At 35.2% G+C, this 18,748-nt stretch overlaps 2 protein-coding genes across 2 annotated transcripts; both read left to right on the top strand.

The window, feature by feature from the left end:
* Positions 1-5,153: 5,153 nt before the first annotated feature.
* On the top strand, positions 5,154-6,728 carry LOC124943265 (alkane hydroxylase MAH1-like). Its single transcript, XM_047483804.1, has one exon. It carries the CDS (start codon positions 5,154-5,156, stop codon positions 6,708-6,710), a length of 1,557 nt encoding a protein of 518 aa, XP_047339760.1. The 3' UTR covers positions 6,711-6,728.
* A 9,919-nt stretch (positions 6,729-16,647) lies between these two features.
* Positions 16,648-18,204, top strand: LOC124943264 (alkane hydroxylase MAH1-like). The gene has a single exon (XM_047483803.1). The coding sequence runs from the start codon at positions 16,648-16,650 to the stop codon at positions 18,202-18,204; it is 1,557 nt and encodes a 518-aa protein (XP_047339759.1).
* Positions 18,205-18,748: the final 544 nt, after the last annotated feature.

The raw sequence follows: 18,748 nt of genomic DNA, 5'->3' as shown, positions 1-18,748 counted from the left end.
CTGACAATAGACATTTCCTATCAAGTGAGTTAATATACTCTGCTGAAATTACAGGTTGCTTATGCATAGCTTCGTTTGATGTACGGTGTCATCAGACGACTCTTCTTTCAACTGAGTTAGAGACAATTGTTTTAGCATGTCTGACTTATCATTTGACCATCAAATTCCCCCTAAGTTTATACATGATTAATTAATTTAAATCTAAAAGACCTAAAATATTTCTAAAGTAAGAAAACTTAGTCTCAGGGAGTGGCTTTATAAAGATATCAATCATTTGTTGATCAGTTGGCACATATTCTAGTCGGACGTGCTTCTTCGCTACATGATCTCGGATGAAGTGGTGTTGAATGTCAATATGATTTGTCCTTGAGTGCAACTCCGGATTATATGTGATCGTTATGGTACTGGTGTTGTCACAGAAGATTGACGATTCATCTGCCTTAATGCCAAATTCCCTCAGTTGTTGTTGAATCCACAACAGTTGAACACAGCAACTTCCAACAGAAAGGTACTCTTCTTTTGTTGTTGAAGTGACAAGAGACGTCTGCTTCTTACTAAACCACGAAATCAGACGATCGCCAAGAAATTGACATGTTCCACTAGTATTTTTCCTATCAATCTTACATCCTGCATATTCTGTATCAGAGTAACTAGTTAAGTTGAAACTGGAATCCTTTGGATACCACAGTCCAACACATTGAGTTCCCTTAAGATATTTCAAAATACGTTTAGAAGTTATGTAATGAGATTGTTTAAGATTAGTCTAAAAATTTCCACACATGCCAACAGAAAACATGATGTCTGGTCGGGTGGCTTTCAAATAGAGCAAGGAGCCAATGATCCCTCGATAGGCTGTGATATCAACATCTTGGTCGCCTTCATCTTTGTCTAGTTTGCTCGATGAGTTAGTGGGAGTTGAGGTTGCTGAGCAATTTTCCATACCGAATTTGTTCAGTAATTCCTTGGTGTACTTAGCTTGATTTATGAATATTCCATTTTCAAGTTGCCTAACTTGAAGTCTAAGGAAGAACATTAACTCACCCATCATGCTCATCTTAAACTTGTTCTGCATCAACTATGATTAATTCTTATGCATGTTTTTTATTCTATCTAAAGTTCGGTCCTAGAAGGTCAGTTGTTTGATCAATTGTTCCAACAACATCCAGACTGTCTAACTGACTGGTTGAACATCAACCGTGTCAGTTGACTAATCAGATAGAATGTTTCTGTTGACTTGAACTTTATTGTCATTATCAGATTATAGATTAGTTGCTTCAAATCTTTCGAGTTATCACCGAAAGTGATTTTGGTCCAGTACATTTTGATATGTCTGTTAGGAGTCGGTTGTTATTTGTCATATGCCTAGAGCAGCCACTGTCCAGATATCATACTGAATCTTCCAAGTTGTTGTCCTGTTTTACCTGCACGTATAAACATTGATTGTTTTTATACCCATGTCTATTTGGGTTCATGGTTAATTAGTCCCTTGGGGATCCATGAGGTATTTTATGGCTCTCCCTTTTTGTGTTTTTAATAATTTGTATGTTCTAGACTTGGTAGATTTATTTCTGCCTACTGATAATACGTTAAATTTAGAAAATTATTTTTGATAAAATATTCCTTGCTTTCTGTTAATTTTTGCTTACCAGATCAAATGACTTCCCTGTTTTTAGGATTAAGTCAGCTTGACTTTTGGTCAGTTGGCTTAACATATTTAATTTTATCTTTAAGAGTCAAATTATTATTGTCTTTATTAGTTCGAATGTTAGTTGAATTTCTCTTTACGAAATTTATGAATTTAAGTTTGCCTTTTACCGGGTTCAACTTGTGTCATGACTTAGTTGTATTGTCCCCAACAAATCCCAGACCGGATTTGCATCCAACAGGCCTTTGCTGCTCATGCAGTTGCTTGAGAGCATTTCCAGACTTAGTTCATGAACTAACCATAAAGTTTAATCTTTGATTTTCAACAAATAAAGTCTAAACTGTCTCTTTGAGCTTCTCATTCTCAGCTGATAGCTCATTCATATTGTTTTTCAAAACTTATGGTTCATTGTTTTGAGTTGAAAAACTTGTATTGTCAGATTTATTTTTCAAATTTAATTTCGTTAAAAATTTTGACAGTTTCTTGTACTCAAAGACCATGTCATTGGGTGTAGTTATTAAATTATTTCTTGTGAATTCATTATAGGTGAAATCAAATACCTCGTTATCATCTACCATGAAGTATTTTATAATTTTTCCTCACTTTCACTTGAGGAGCTCTCATTGGAATCGCTTTCATCCCATTTTCTGTTGCTTTTCTCAGCAAGCAGAGCCTTTTGTTCCTTATTGTTCGTGGAAGATCTGTGATCCTCCTTATACCTCCTCTCGAATGGCTTCTTTTCATCCCTTCTGGGTTTATTACAGTCAGCCATGAAATGACCTGGTCTATCACAATTAAAATATTTTAAGTTAGTATTAGACTCATTATTATAATTTTTTCTATTAAGATTAAAGTTAGAATGATTATTCTTCATGAATTTTCCAAACTTTTTAACAAATAGTGACATCGCATTGTTGATGATCTGTTCAGCAGACTTGGAACTTGTCGAAGCAAGTGGCTCTTTTGCAGTCACCAATGCTTGTATTGTGATGGAGGTGGACGGTTTCTCCTCGTTGAATTTATCTTAAACTCATAGACCTTCAGATCGGCAAAGAGGTCATGCAGCTCGATCTTGTTGAGGTCCTTGGATTCCCTCATAGCCATCACTTTGATATCCCATTCTATGGGCAAAGCATTCATACCTTTGATAACAACTTCCTTATTGCTATATATCTTTCCCAGGATTGAGAGTTCGATGACTATACTGCTGAATCTTTTGTCAAACTCAGTCATAGTCTCACCCGTGCGCATCCTAATGTTGTCGAACTTTTGTGTGGCAATCATCAGCATGTTTTATTTTGTTTGGTTGTTGCCTTCACAAAATTGAGTCAGCTTCTCCCATATTTCTTTGGTAGAGGAACATGATTTGATTTTGCTGAACATGTTTTGGTCCAAAGTTTTGTAGATAATGCCTTTGGCCACGTTGTTGAGGTTGGCCTTCCTCTTGTCTTCAGTAGTCCACTCGTATTTGGGTTTCTCCGTTATCTGAGGAGCACCCTCCGTTGCATTTATAGTTGTGTTGACCTTTAATATTTTCATGGGACCATCTGTGATAACATACCACATGTCATCATCTTGTGCCGCCAAACGTGCTTGCATTATGATCTTCTAGTCATCATAGTCTTCATTTGAGCACATTGAAATCTTGTTTAGGTAAGACATGATTCAGATATCTGCAGTAGCTTAAGAATATAAAACATTGCTCTGATACCACTTGTTAGGATCAAAGACAACAATAGAAGAGGGTTAAATTCGGTTGTACTATTTTTCACTTAAATGCGATTTTAATCCTGTTAAGGATTGAAAATCTATTTCTATTTCTAGACAAATCGTAGCAAACTCTTGAACAGTTGTAAGTGCAGAAAATGCTTACAGGATTTGAAGCGGCGGATATAAGAATGAATGAAGCAATGAAAAGACAACACAAGATTTTATGGATGTTTGGAGATAAAACTCCTATGTCACCCCCTTTCTTCTATTTCCAGAAGGATTCCACTAGAAGATTTTCATTTGTATAGACGCTACACAAACCCACTCAGATCACAAGTCTTAACACTTGCTTGTCTGAACTTCTAGCTCTCACGCTATCTTGTTGAACAGACAACTATATGTTCAACTTACACAAGTAAAATGATTATCGAATGATACAAAAATCTATCGCTCAACGTATATCATCTTGTTTATGCGTAACGTAGTCTTACAAAGAATCGGAGAGTTTGTCGTTGTTCTCTGATGCATTTTTATATTTGATGCATGACAACATTCGAATCTATTTTGTCGATACGTGGCAATGGTATGTTTGTCATATGCTTGGCGTACGAGATTTAAGTGTGCAGGAGAATGGAATATTCGTTTATCTTTTTGCATGTCAAAGTAGAGAGTTGGTTATACATTTTTGTTGTATTGTTGTTTATGTGTGCTCAGTTGCTTGACTTAGCTGATAGGCATTCAGTTGATGTGGAACTTTGCTGATATTGAGCTCTGTTGATGATCAGCTCTACTGATGAGCTACTATGATGATAGCGAATTCAGTTGTTGATCAGCTCTGCTGATGAGCTACTCTACTTATAGAGAATTCAGTTGTTGATCAGCTTAGTTGTTAGCAAACTCTACTAATGGCGAGCTTTGTTGCTAGCAAACTCTTCTGATGTAGCAACTTAGCTAATAACGAGTCTGTTGATGGCAAGCTCTGCTGCTAGCAACTATGTTGTTACCGCGTCTTCAGCTGATGACAACTCTACTGTTAAAGCAACTTTGCTGTTAGCAAACTCTGTTGTTTGAGCAACTCTGCTGCTATCGAAATCTGTTGTTTGAGCAGCTCTGCTATCAGCGAACTCTGTTGTTTGAGCAACTCTACTGCCAGCGAACTCTACTGTTTGAGTAACTATTCTGCCAGCGAGTCTTCAGTTTATGACAGCTCTACTGTTAGCGAGTCTCCAGTTGATAGCATCTCTACTGTTAGCGAGTCCTTGAATTTACCAGCATTAGTACATTGCTGAATTTAGTTTTAATAATTCATCAAAATCATGTGTGTTCATTTTAATTATTCTAAGTTATTTTAATTAATTAAAATATTTTTATAATTCAACTTAATTTAAAATTTTCCTCTTTAGCTTAATTTAATAATTCCATTTTTTTTTTTTTCTTTTTATTTATATTTATGATTTAACTTAGTTTAAATATATATATATATATATATATATATTTAAATTAAGTTAAATATTCGACACAATTAATGTTATACAAAAGTTTATAATATATAAAAAGTTAAAAAATACTCAAAATAGGTTTGAAGTGATTAAGATTATCATTTAAAGTTTATCATGTTAAATTGTTATAAACAGAATAAAGCTTAATATCAGAATAAGTTAATATTGGGACAGATAAATTATTTGTGTGAGTGTCATCACTTTTGCCGACCAGCATAATAAATAGGATAGGCAATAGAAAGTTATAAACAGAAAGAGAAAAAACAAAGTGTACTTGAAAATTTGAGTGTCTGATCTTAATGGCTGTGTATGAATTTTTGAAGGAACCTTCATCCACCTACGTTTTACTGCTGCTCTTCTTAATCAGCAAGATCATCACTGTAATAATTCCATATGTTTGTAGAAGCTTCAAATGTTGGCATACTACAGATCCAATCCCGATATGCTGGCCAGTGGTCCGGATGCTCCCGGCTCTTTTTCACAACTCCCGCCGCCTCCACGAATTTGCCACCGACATCCTAATACTCACCGGCGGCACTTTCAATATCAAGGGCCCTTGGTTCACCAACTCGGATTTGCTCATCACGTCCGATCCGGCCAACATACACCACATCCTCAGCAGAAACTTTGCCAACTACCCGAAAGGCCCACAATTCAGGAAGATATTCCAAGTTCTTGGAGACGGGATTTTCAACGCCGATTCAGAGATATGGGAATATCACAGGAAGACTACCATGTCTTTCTTCAATCATGCCCAGTTCGGGGAATTGCTGATGGAAGTAAGCTGGGCGAAAGTTGAGGCCGGATTAATCCCTGTCATGGAAAACTTCTCAGGCCGAGGTATAACCGTTGATTTGCAAGACATATTTCAAAGGTTTACTTTCGACACTATATGTGTTCTCACTTTAGGCCATGACCCACAAACACTTTCTATTGATTTGCCCGACGATCCGACCCAGAAGGCTGTAGACATTATTGAAGAGGCCATATTGTACCGACATATATTGCCCGAGAGTTTATGGCGGTTGCAAAAATGGCTCAGATTTGGAATGGAACGGAAGCTTGCAGAAGCATCGACAACGGTTGATAATTTCTTCTACTCTTGTATAGAAAAGTATAATAATCCAAGTCAATTCAGCGCAATTGGTCTTTACTCAAAAGTGTACAAGGAATATTCATTATACTCGTCCTCCAATGGAAAGAGTTTGGACGTGTTTCTTAGGGACACCTTGTTAAATCTGATGGTAGCAGGAAGAGACACCACAAGTTCAGCTCTAAGCTGGTTCTTTTGGCTGTTGGCAAGAAATCCCCAAGTGGGGAAGAGAATTCGGGAAGAGATTGAAGCCAATTTGAATATATCCAAAGGAGTGAGCTTGAAGGATTTAAGCAGTCGAGAATTGGGAGAGCTCGTGTATCTTCATGGAGCTTTATGTGAGACCCTGAGGTTGTTCCCATCGGTTGCTTTTGAACATAAATCGCCGCTACAGCCCGATGTGCTGCCAAGCGGCGAAAGAGTGATGCCGAATACGATGATTGTGTTGTCTTTCTACTCGATGGGGAGGATGGAGAGTATATGGGGGAAGGACTTCATGGAATTCAAACCGGAGAGATGGATTTCCGACCATAATAAGAACAGAAATCTGCATGTGCCGTCTTTCAAGTTCCCGGCGTTTAATGCTGGGCCTAGGACATGTTTGGGGAAAGAAATGGCTTTTACACAGATGAAGATTGTGGCTTCTGTCATATTGCTTCGATATGAAATTCAAGTTGTGGAAGATCATCCTGTAATGCCGGCCTCTTCCATTGTACTTCATATGAAGCATGGCTTGAAGGTCAGGATCACCCCAAGGGATTGACCTCATGTCGAATGAAATTAATGATTAGTTAAGAATTAAGAATACCAAACTTACTTTGGTTAATCTTAATGGACTGTTCTATTTTATTATTTGGTTTGATTTTAATTTGTTAAATTATAAATGTTTATATAACTCATTATAATTAAGGATAATAATTTGAAACCCCTCACGGTAATCGAATCGAATTGCTTTGTTTAAAGTAATTTTTTTGGGTTTGACCGGTAGTTGACCGGGGATAGTATTGTGTCTTCTGTCTCGACCCGTTCTGATTTCACCCCAATTGTACCCCGAACAATAAAAACACAATTACATATTTAAAATTACCAATATATTTATTTATCCATTATATTTTATAAAAATTTTAAGCTTATTTTTTTTTAATAATATACATTTTTAATATATTCCCATATATATTATATTAAAAAAAATTATTTATATAATTTTTTTTATAAAAATTATGGTATAAACGGTGCAATGTAGGAATTCCCATAAATCGAACGGGCGAAGATGGTAGTAAAAGATACTCTAAATAAAATGCGGCGGGAATGATAAATAGTTTCCACCCGAAAATAATGAAGATTTATGTATGTCAATTCGAACAATATTAACCAAAAAAAAATTCCAATATTTTACCTTGATATCATTTGAAGTAACATTATATAGTTGTATAATCATTCTATCTTCTAGTCTAACGGCAATAATAGATGAATATTAATGCGAAAAATTTTGCGCTTAGGTGTATTTGTACTGTTGTCCCATTTTTTTTATAATTGTATAATTAAATAAATTTATTTAACAATAAATAATATTGAGACATGGATTTTTGATTTTTATAAATTCTGTCTTAATCTAAATCTGAAACTAGAAATAATTGAAGTACGTACTCTTTTTTCAAGAGATGTATTATTAACTTCTCTCAAAACTTTTTTTTATCAAGGTAATATTATTGAACATGTACTTTAATTTACAACAATAATAATTCAACTATTGTTTAAATAATTTAATTGGAAATGATTTTTTTTACAACTATGAACATAAGAGACAAAAAAAACTTTTAAATTGGAAATGATTTTTTTTTATTTTCCTATTAAGGATGGAGGAAACAAGGAGAAGAACTCGTTACACTCTACTATGGGTGAATGCACATGGTTCTGTCCTAGGTAATTTCTTGGACGTAAACTAAGAATGAATGGTCTCCAAAAAAATAATTCTACAACAAATCTTCTGACATTAAAAAACTGAGAATCAATTACTAAAAAATATATAAGTTAGCACTAAAATCAAAAGTTGGATTTGTAACACTAGCGTTAGCGACATTATTTCCGTTAAAAGTGGTGTTTAACAATTTTCTTAGCAATATTAACAATCTTCGCAACTAAAACTACAAGTTTTCGTAAAATATTGTAAATAGCTCACTTGCAAATTTGCAATATATATTACAATACTTGTTCCAACAACATTTGTAATGCAAAAAAATCAATTTTTCTAAAATAATAATTAACCGTATTTAATATAAATATGCAATACTATAACCCTAGAAAACCCTTATTCAGGAAAAAATCGAGGTTCGAGAATTTTCAACAACAATTTGTGTGTTAGAAATCATTTTAATTAAAGCATTATTTTAAAAGATTTATTAATATATTCTTACCTCTAAAATTAATTATAACAATAATGATCAAATTTCAAATAATTTTTTTAATTTGAAATAATCAAACTAAAATTTAATTATTTAGAAATTTGTATTTAAATGAATTAAAAATATTTTTTTTAAAGATTATTTATTTCATAAACATTCGTCAATTGATTTACAATTTAAAATCAACAAAAAAATATACGTATACAAGCGTATTTTTTAACCAAAGTTTCTTTTTGGTTCGTAATTTAATAATAATTGCGAAAGGGCTTTTGCGCTATATTCTCTGTACCTGTTAAAAACGGTCTCTACTTTATAAAATTTTGGCTTTTTAAAAATTGGTTGTATAACGTTTTATTTAACCCATTATTCTTCTTGTTTTAGACATGCACGTGTTTTCTTGTTATTTAAAAATTGCAACAACAATATTTAAATGTTGGTACTTGTAGTTGATGACGATTGAAGAGGAATGTACTTGAAAATATTAGTTTTAAATGCATTAGAGTTTAAAAATAAATCTCAAAAGAACTCTTATATAAATTTTTTTGTGAATATATTCCAAAAATATTTTGAACTCAATTACCAATTTTTCCAGATTTTTAGAAAATATTTTAGGTTTCCAAAATTATAAAAATAATTTTGAAAAATAAAAATTGGAACCAAACAGGCCTTATGACCGGTGTTGTCGGTCCTAGGTATGAATTTCATCGGTCCGGGGTAAAACCCTCGGCCCTAGGTTGGAACATTTTGGTCGAGGTGCAAGGATGCTCGGTCAAGATGCCAGAATCCTCGGTCGAGGTGCGTGAATTCTCGGTCGGCCCCCTTCGATCGTGGTTTGAAGATTCTTGGTCGGGATGCTGAAATTCTCAGTCGGACCCCCTCGGTTGAGGTTCGAAGATTCTCGATCGGACTCCCTCACTCGAGGCTAAGCCAAAGTTAAGTTTCTCGGTCCTCAAGAACACCAAACTACAGGTTTGGTTACTTATTTTGAGACATGGATCCTTTGATCTAAGAACATAGGAAGCTTCACAAAGTTCTTGGGATCATTTTGAACATCATCCCGATGTGTCATTCAATTGAGAAGATGTTCCATTTAAACTAAACTAATTTAGGGCCAAAAAACGGGTTTAGGGTTTAAAGATTCCTTATGCTTCATATGGTTGAATGAAACCAAATATGAACACTAGTTGTTCATTGTGACTACTTCAAGAACTAAAATTTTAATTTTTATAAAAAAAAAATTGGTGTTTGATCAAACATGATCGGGATGGATTAGAATTAGTCTAAATAGGTTCTCAACATCATTAGAAATATGTTGTGAACTTTTCTAGGTTGTTGTTCTTGAGCAATAACTCAATAACAGAAAACCCGATTTTGAGTTGATTTATCGGGTTTGGCTTCAACAAGAAGCTCATAAATGATTGTAGAATCATTTTCGAATCAATAAATCGAAGAATCAGGAATGTACAAAACTGTTAAAACTGAAATGTAAAAATTTTAATATAAACAAGTAATTCGAAACAAAGGGTGATTGGAAATTTACTGGGAGCTGGAGAACACTCTTTAACTTTTAGGGAAGCTTCCGGAATGCCTTGATAAAACTTTGAATCCTTGTACAAAAATTCTAAGATTCCAGAAAATGCTTGAAGCTTTAATGGAGGATTTTTTAAAGCTTTGATTGAGAACTTAAGAGTGGATCTCTTGTCTTCTATTTGCTCAAAAGAGGTTATTTATATCCTCCCGAAGTCGGTTTGTGAAGCAAGCAGATCAGATTAACTCAAAAATCATCAACGGTGTTTTGTTTACTCTTCAACATACTTTCCCGATTGAGCCATGATGAGGCATATTGTTGGGTCAAATTATTTTGACTAAAATAAACTAAAGAATAAGCTTATTCTATGCCGACTTTACTGATGATCAGCTCTGTAGATGAGCTACTCTGTTGATAGAGAATTCAGTTGTTGATCAGCTCTGCTGATGATCTACTTTGCTGACAGCGAACTCAGATGTTGATCAACTCAACTGCTAGCGAACTCTGCTGGTGGTGAGCTCTACTTCTAGAGAACTCTATTGATGGAGCAGCTCAACTAATAGCAAGTTTGTTGATGGCAAGCTCTGTTGCTAGCAACTCTCTTGTTAGCGCGTCTTCAACTAATGACAACTCTGATGTCAGCAAACTCTGCTATTTGAGAAACTCTGTTGCTATCAAACTCTGTTGTTTGAGCGACTCTACTGCCAGCGAACTCTGATGTTTGAGCAACTCTACTGTCAACGAACTGTACTATTTGAGCAACTCTGTTGCCAACAAACTCTATTGTTTGAGAAATTCTACTGCCTGTGAAATCTAATATTTGAGCAACTATACTACCAGCGAGTCTTCAGCTTATGGAAGCTCTACTGTTAGCGAGTCTCCAACTGATAGCATTTTTGCTGTTAGCGAGTCTTTGATTTTACCTACATTAATATATTTCTGACCTTAGTTTTATTCATTCATCAAAACCATGTGTGTTCATTTTAATTATCCTAAGTTCATTTTAATCAATTAAAACATTTTTCATAATTAAACTTAATTTAACAATTTATGCCTTTAACTTAATTTAACAATTTCCCCATTTTTTATGATTTAACTTAGTTTAACAATTTCCCCCTTTTGATGATGTTAAAACTAAGTGATGATGCACAAAGAACTATAGATAAATATAGAAAATATAAATAAGTAAAATATTCAGAATATATTTTTCCCCTTTTTTAATTCATTGTCTATCTTTTCCTTTGTAGCTGGCTTGAGCCCGCTCCAACTGGCTTATTTTCCTTGTTACCTTCCCCTTCCAGGTTTCTCCCCCACTACTTTCCCTCTACTACTTCTCTCCTTTTTAACATTAGCATCAAATGATCGTTTAAGGAAGTCCGTGACTTCAACAATCTACACTCCGATTGTATCAATCTTTGTGGAGAGTTCCTTGTTGTGTTCTGAGGGAATTGCTTAATACGCATTTGAGTATACTCAATGATTCCTTGATTATTGCTGTCTCCAAATTACCCTTCGTGACCCGATCAAGAAGTTTGTCCTGGGTTGATGTTGTCCAGGCAGCTGACACCGGCTTCTTGAGAAATTCCATTGTATAGTATCCAACTGATACAATGCTGAAAGTAGACATTTCCTATCAAGTGAGTTAATATACTCTACTGAAATTACAGGTTGCTTATGCATAGCCTCGTTTGATGTACGGTGTCATCAGACGACTCTTCTTTCAACTGCGTTAGAGACAGTTGTTTCAGCATGTCTGACTTATCATTTGACCATCAAATTCTCCCTAAGTTTATACATGATTAATTAATTTAAATCTAAAAGACCTAAAATATTTATAAAGTAAGAAAACTTAGTCTCGGGGAGTGGCTTTATAAAGATATCTATCATTTGTTGATCAGTTGGTACATATTCTAGTCGGACGTGCTTCTTCGCTACATGGTCTCGGATGAAGTGGTGTTGAATGTTGATATGATTTGTCCTTGAGTGCAACTCCGGATTATATGTGATCGTTATGGTACTGGTGTTGTCACAGAAGATTGACGATTCATCTGCCTTAATGCCAAATTCCCTCAGCTATTGTTGAATCCACAACAGCTGAACACATCAACTTCCAACAGAAAGGTACTCTTCTTTTGTTGTTGAAGTGACAAAAGACGTCTTATTTTTGCTGAACCACGAAATCAGACGATCGCCAAGAAATTAACATGTTCCACTAGTGTTTTTCCTATCAATCTTACATCCTGCATATTCTGCATCAGAGTAACTAGTTAAGTTGAAACTGGAATCCTTTGGATACCACAGTCCAACACATTGAGTTCCCTTAAGATATTTCAAAATACGTTTAGAAGTTATGTAATGAGATTGTTTAAGATTAGTCTAAAATTTTCCACACATGCCAACAGAAAACATGATGTCTGGTCGGGTGGCTTTCAGATAGAGCAAGGAGCCAATGATCCCTCGATAGGCTGTGATATCAACATCTTGGTCGCCTTCATCTTTGTCTAGTTTGCTCGATGAGTTCGTGGGAGTTGAGGCTGCTGAGCAATTTTCCATACCGAATTTGTTCAGTAATTCCTTGGTGTACTTAGCTTGATTTATGAATATTCCATTTTCAAATTGCCTAACTTGAAGTCTAAGGAAAAACATTAACTCACCCATCATGCTCATCTTAAACTTGTTCTGCATCAACTATGATTAATTCTTATGCATGTTTTTTATTCTATCTAAAGTTCTGTCCTAGAAGGTCAGTTGTTTGATCAATTGTTCTAACAACATCCAGACTGTCTAACTGACTGGTTGAACATCAACCGTGTTAGTTGACTAATCAGATAGAATGTTTCTGTTGACTTGAACTTTATTGTCATTATCAGATTATAGATTAGTTGCTTCAAATCTTTCGAGTTATCACCGAAAGTGATTTTGGTCTAGTACATTTTGATATGTCTGTTAGGAGCCGGTTGTTATTTGTCATATGCCTAGAGCAGCCGCTGTCCAGATATCATACTGAATCTTCCAAGTTGTTGTCCTGTTTTACCTGCACGTATAAACATTGATTGTTTTTGTACCCATGTCTATTTGGGTCCATGGTTAATTAGTCCCTTGGGGATTCATGAGGTATTTTATGGATCTCCCTTTTTGTGTTTTTAATAATGTGTATGTTCTAGACTTGGTAGATTTATTTCTGCCTATTGATGATACGTTAAATTTAGAAAATTATTTTTGATAAAATATTCCTTGCTTTCTGTTAATTTTTGCTTACCAGATCAAATGACTTCCCTGTTTTTAGGATTAAGTCAGCTTGACTTTTGGTCAGTTGGCTTAACATATTTAATTTTATCTTTAAGAGTCAAATTATTATTGTCTTTATTAGTTTGAATGTTAGTTGAATTTCTCTTTACGAAATTTATGAATTTAAGTTTGCCTTTTACCGGGTTCAACTTGTTGCATGACTTAGTTGTATTGTCCCCAACAAATCCCAGACCGGATTTGCATCCAACAGGCCTTTGCTGCTCATGCAGTTGCTTGAGAGCATTTCCAGACTTAGTTCATGAACTAACCATATAGTTTAATCTTTGATTTTCAACAAATAAAGTCTAAACTGTCTCTTTGAGCTTCTCATTCTCAACTGATAGCTCATTCATAATGTTTTTAAAAACTTATGGTTCATTGTTTTGAGTTGAAAAACTTGTATTGTCAGATTTATTTTTCAAATTTAATTTCGTTAAAAATTTTGACAGTTTCTTGTACTCAAAGACCATGTCATTGGGTGCAGTTAATAAATCATTTCTTGTGAATTCATTAGAGGTGAAATCAAATACCTCGTTATCACCTACCATGAAGTATTTTATAACTTTTCCTCACTTTCACTTGAGGAGCTCTCATTGGAATCGCTTTCATCCCATTTGCTCTTGCTTTTCTCAGCAAGCAGAGCCTTTTGTTCCTTATTGTTCGTGGAAGATCTGCGATCCTCCTTATACCTCCTCTCGAATGGCTTCTTTTCATCCCTTCTGGGTTTATTACAGTCAGCCATGAAATGACCTGGTCTATCACAATTAAAATATTTTAAGTTAGTATTAGACTCATTATTATAATTGTTTCTATTAAGATTAAAGTTAGAATGATTATTCTTCATGAATTTTCCAAACTTTTTAACAAATAGTGACATCGCATTGTTGATGATCTGTTCAGCAGACTTGGAAGATGTCGAAGCAAGTGGCTCTTTTGCAGTCACCAATGCTTGTATTGTGATGGAGGTGGACGATTTCTCCTTGTTGAATTTATCTTAAACTCATAGGCCTTCAGATCGGCAAAGAGGTCATGCAGCTCGATCTAGTTGAGGTCCTTGGATTCCCTCATAGCCATCACTTTGATATCTCATTCTATGGGCAAAGCTTTCATACCTTTGATAACAACTTCCTTATTGCTATATACCTTTCCCAGGATTGAGAGTTCGATGACTATACTGTTGAATCTTTTGTCAAACTCAGTCATAGTCTCACCCGGGCGCATCCTAATGTTGTCGAACTTTTGTGTTGCAATCATCAACATGTTTTATTTTGTTTGGTTGTTGCCTTCACAAAATTGAGTCAGCTTCTCCCATATTTCTTTGGTAGAGGAACATGATTTGATTTTGCTGAACATGTTCTGGTCCAAAGTTTTGTAGATAATGCCTTTGGCCACGTTGTCGAGGTTGGCCTTCCTCTTGTCTTCAGTAGTCCACTCGTATTTGGGTTTCTCCGTTATCTGAGGAGCACCCTCCGTTGCATTTATAGTTGTGTTGACCTTTAATATTTTCATGGGACCATCTGTGATAACATACCACATGTCATCATCTTGTGTCGCCAAACGTGCTTGCATTATGATCTTCCAGTCATCATAGTCTTCTTTTGAGCACATTGAAATCTTGTTTAGGTAAGACATGATTCAGATATCTGCAGTAGCTTAAGAATAGAAAACATTGCTCTGATACCACTTGTTAGGATCAAAGACAACAATAGAAGAGGGTTAAATTCGGTTGTACTATTTTTCACTTAAATGCGATTTTAATCCTGTTAAGGACTGAAAATCTATTTCTATTTCTAGATAAATCGTAGCAAACTCTTGAACAGTTAAAAGTGCAGAAAATGCTTATAGGATTTGAAGCGCCGAATATAAAAATGAATGAAGCAATGAAAAGACAACCAAGATTTTATGGATGTTTGGAGATAAAACTCCTATGTCACCCCCTTTCTTCTATTTCCAGAAGGATTCCACTAGAAGATTTTCATTTGTATAGACGCTACACAAACTCACTCATATCACAAGTCTTAACACTTGCTTGTCTGAACTTCTAGCTCTCACGCTATATTGTTGAACAGACAACTATATGTTCAACTTACACAAGTAAAATGATTATCGAATGATACAAAAATTTATCGCTCAACGTATATCATCTTGTTTATGCGTAACGTAGTCTTAAGAAAGAATTGGAGAGTTTGTCGTTGTTCTCTGATGCATTTTTATATTTGATGCATGACAACATTCGAATCTATTTTGTCGATACGTGGCAATGGTATGTTTGTCGTATGCCTGGCGTACGAGATTTAAGTGTGCAGGAGAATGGAATATTCGTTTATCGGTTTGCATGTCAAAGTAGAGAGTTGGTTATACATTTTTGTTGTATTGTTATTTATGTGTGCTCAGTTGCTTGACTTAGCTGATAGGCATTCAGTTGATGTGGAACTTTGCTGATATTGAGCTCTGTTGATGATCAGCTCTACTGATGAGCTACTATGCTGATAACGAATTCAGTTGTTGATCAGCTCTGCTGATGAACTACTCTACTTATAGCGAATTCAGTTGTTGACCAGCTCAGTTGTTAGCAAACTCTACTAATGGCGAGCTTTGTTGCTAGCAAACTCTTCTGATGTAGCAACTTAGCTAATAACGAGTATGTTGATGGCAAACTCTGTTGATGGCAAGCTCTACTGCTAGCAACTATGTTGTTACCGCGTCTTCAGCTAATGACAACTTTACTGTTAAAGCAACTTTGCTGTTAGCAAACTCTGTTGTTTGAGCAACTCTGCTGCTATCGAACTCTGTTGTTTGAGCAGCTCTACTATCAGCGAACTCTGTTGTTTGAGCAACTCTACTGCCAGCGAACTCTACTGTTTGAGTAACTATTCTGTCAGCGAGTCTTCAGTTTATGACAACTCTATTGTTAGCGAGTCTCCAGTTGATAGCATCTCTACTGTTAGCGAGTCCTTGAATTTACCAGCATTAGTACATTGCTGAATTTAGTTTTAATAATTCATCAAAATCATGTGTGTTCATTTTAATTATTCAAAGTTATTTTAATTAATTAAAATATTTTTATAATTCAACTTAATTTAAAATTTTCCTCTTTAGCTTAATTTAATAATTCCCTTTTTTTTCTTTTTCTTTTTATTTATGATTTAACTTAGTTTAAATATATATATATATATATATATATATATTAAGGGTTAAATATTCTACATAAATAATGTTATACAAAAGTTTATAATATATATAAAAAGTTAAAAAATACTCAAAATAGGTTTGAAGTGATTAAGATTATCATTTAAAGTTTATCATGTTAAATTGTTATAAACAGCTTAATATCAGAATAAGTTAATATTGGGACAGATAAATTATTTGTGTGAGTGTCATCACTTTTGCCGACCAGCATAATAAATAGGATAGGCAATAGAGAGTTATAAACAGAAAGAGAAAAAACAAAGTGTACTTGAAAATTTGAGTGTCTGATCTTAATGGCTGTGTATGAATTTTTGAAGGAACCTTCATCCACCTACGTTTTACTGCTGCTCTTCTTAATCAGCTTGATCATCAGTGTAATAATTCCATATGTTTGTAGAAGCTTCAAATGTTGGCATACTACAGATCCAATCCCGATATGCTGGCCAGTGGTCCGGATGCTCCCGGCTCTTTTTCACAACTCCCACCGCCTCCACGAATTTGCCACCGACGTCCTAATACTCACCGGCGGCACTTTCAATATCAAGGGCCCTTGGTTCGCCAACTCGGATTTGCTCATTACATCCGATCCGGCCAACATACACCACATCCTCAGTAGAAACTTTGCCAACTACCCAAAAGGCCCACAATTCAGGAAGATATTCCAAGTTCTTGGAGACGGGATTTTCAACGCTGATTCAGAGATATGGGAATATCACAGGAAGATTACCATGTCTTTTTTCAATCATTCCCAGTTCGGGAAATTGCTGATTGAAGTAAGCTGGGAGAAAGTTGAGGCCGGATTAATCCCTGTCATGGAAAACTTTTCAGGCCGAGGTTTAACCGTTGATTTGCAAGACATGTTTCAAAGGTTTACTTTCGACACTATATGTGTTCTCACTTTAGGCCATGACCCACAAACACTTTCTATTGATTTGCCCGACGATCCGACCCAGAAGGCTGTAGACATTATTGAAGAGGCCATATTGTACCGACATATATTGCCCGAGAGTTTATGGCGGTTGCAAAAATGGCTCAGAGTTGGAATGGAACGGAAGCTTGCAGAAGCATCGACAACGGTTGATAATTTCTTCTACTCTTGTATAGAAAAGTATAATAATCCAAGTCAATTCAGCGCAATTGGTCTTTACTCAAAAGTGTACAAGGAATATTCATTATACTCGTCCTCCAATGGAAAGAGTTTGGACGTGTTTCTTAGGGACACCTTGTTAAATCTGATGGTAGCAGGAAGAGACACCACAAGTTCAGCTCTAAGCTGGTTCTTTTGGCTGTTGGCAAGAAATCCCCAAGTGGGGAAGAGAATTCGGGAAGAGATTGAAGCCAATTTGAATATATCCAAAGGAGTGAGCTTGAAGGATTTAAGCAGTCGAGAATTGGGAGAGCTCGTGTATCTTCATGGAGCTTTATGTGAGACCCTGAGGTTGTTCCCATCGGTTGCTTTTGAACATAAATCGCCGCTACAGCCGGATGTGCTGCCAAGCGGCGAAAGAGTGATGCCGAATACGATGATTGTGTTGTCTTTCTACTCGATGGGGAGGATGGAGAGTATATGGGGGAAGGACTTCATGGAATTCAAACCGGAGAGATGGATTTCCGACCATAATAAGAACAGAAATCTGCATGTGCCGTCTTTCAAGTTCCCGGCGTTTAATGCTGGGCCTAGGACATGTTTGGGGAAAGAAATGGCTTTTACACAGATGAAGATTGTGGCTTCTATCATATTGCTTCGATATGAAATTCAAGTTGTGGAAGATCATCCTGTAATGCCGGCCTCTTCCATTGTACTTCATATGAAGCATGGCTTGAAGGTCAGGATCACCCCAAGGGATTGACCTCATGTCGAATGAAATTAATGATTAGTTAAGAATTAAGAATACCAAACTTACTTTGGTTAATCTTAATGGACTGTTCTATTTTATTATTTGGTTTGATTTTAATTTGTTAAATTATAAATGTTTATATAACTCATTATAATTAAGGATAATAATTTGAAACCCCTCACGGTAATTGAATCGAATTGCTTTGTTTAAAGTAATTTTTTTCGGTTTGACCGGTAGTTGACCGGGATAGTATTGTGTCTTCTGTCCCGACCCGTTCTGATTTCACCCCAATTGTACCCCGAACAATAAAAACACAATTACATATTTAAAATTACCAATATATTTATTTATCCATTATATTTTATAAAAATTTTAAGCTTATTTTTTTTTTAATAATATACATTTTTAATATATTCCCATATATATTATATTAAAAAAATTTATTTATATAATTTTTTTTTATAAAAATTATGATATAAACGGTGCAATGTAGGAATTCCCATAAATCGAACGGGCGAAGATGGTAGTAAAAAATACTCTAAATAAAATGCGGCGG

The sequence above is a fragment of the Impatiens glandulifera genome, chromosome 6 (assembly GCF_907164915.1).
Source record: "Impatiens glandulifera chromosome 6, dImpGla2.1, whole genome shotgun sequence".
Classification (NCBI taxonomy): Eukaryota; Viridiplantae; Streptophyta; class Magnoliopsida; order Ericales; family Balsaminaceae; genus Impatiens; species Impatiens glandulifera.
Note: the sequence above shows the minus strand (reverse complement) of the source record. Positions and strands in the feature narration are given on the sequence as shown.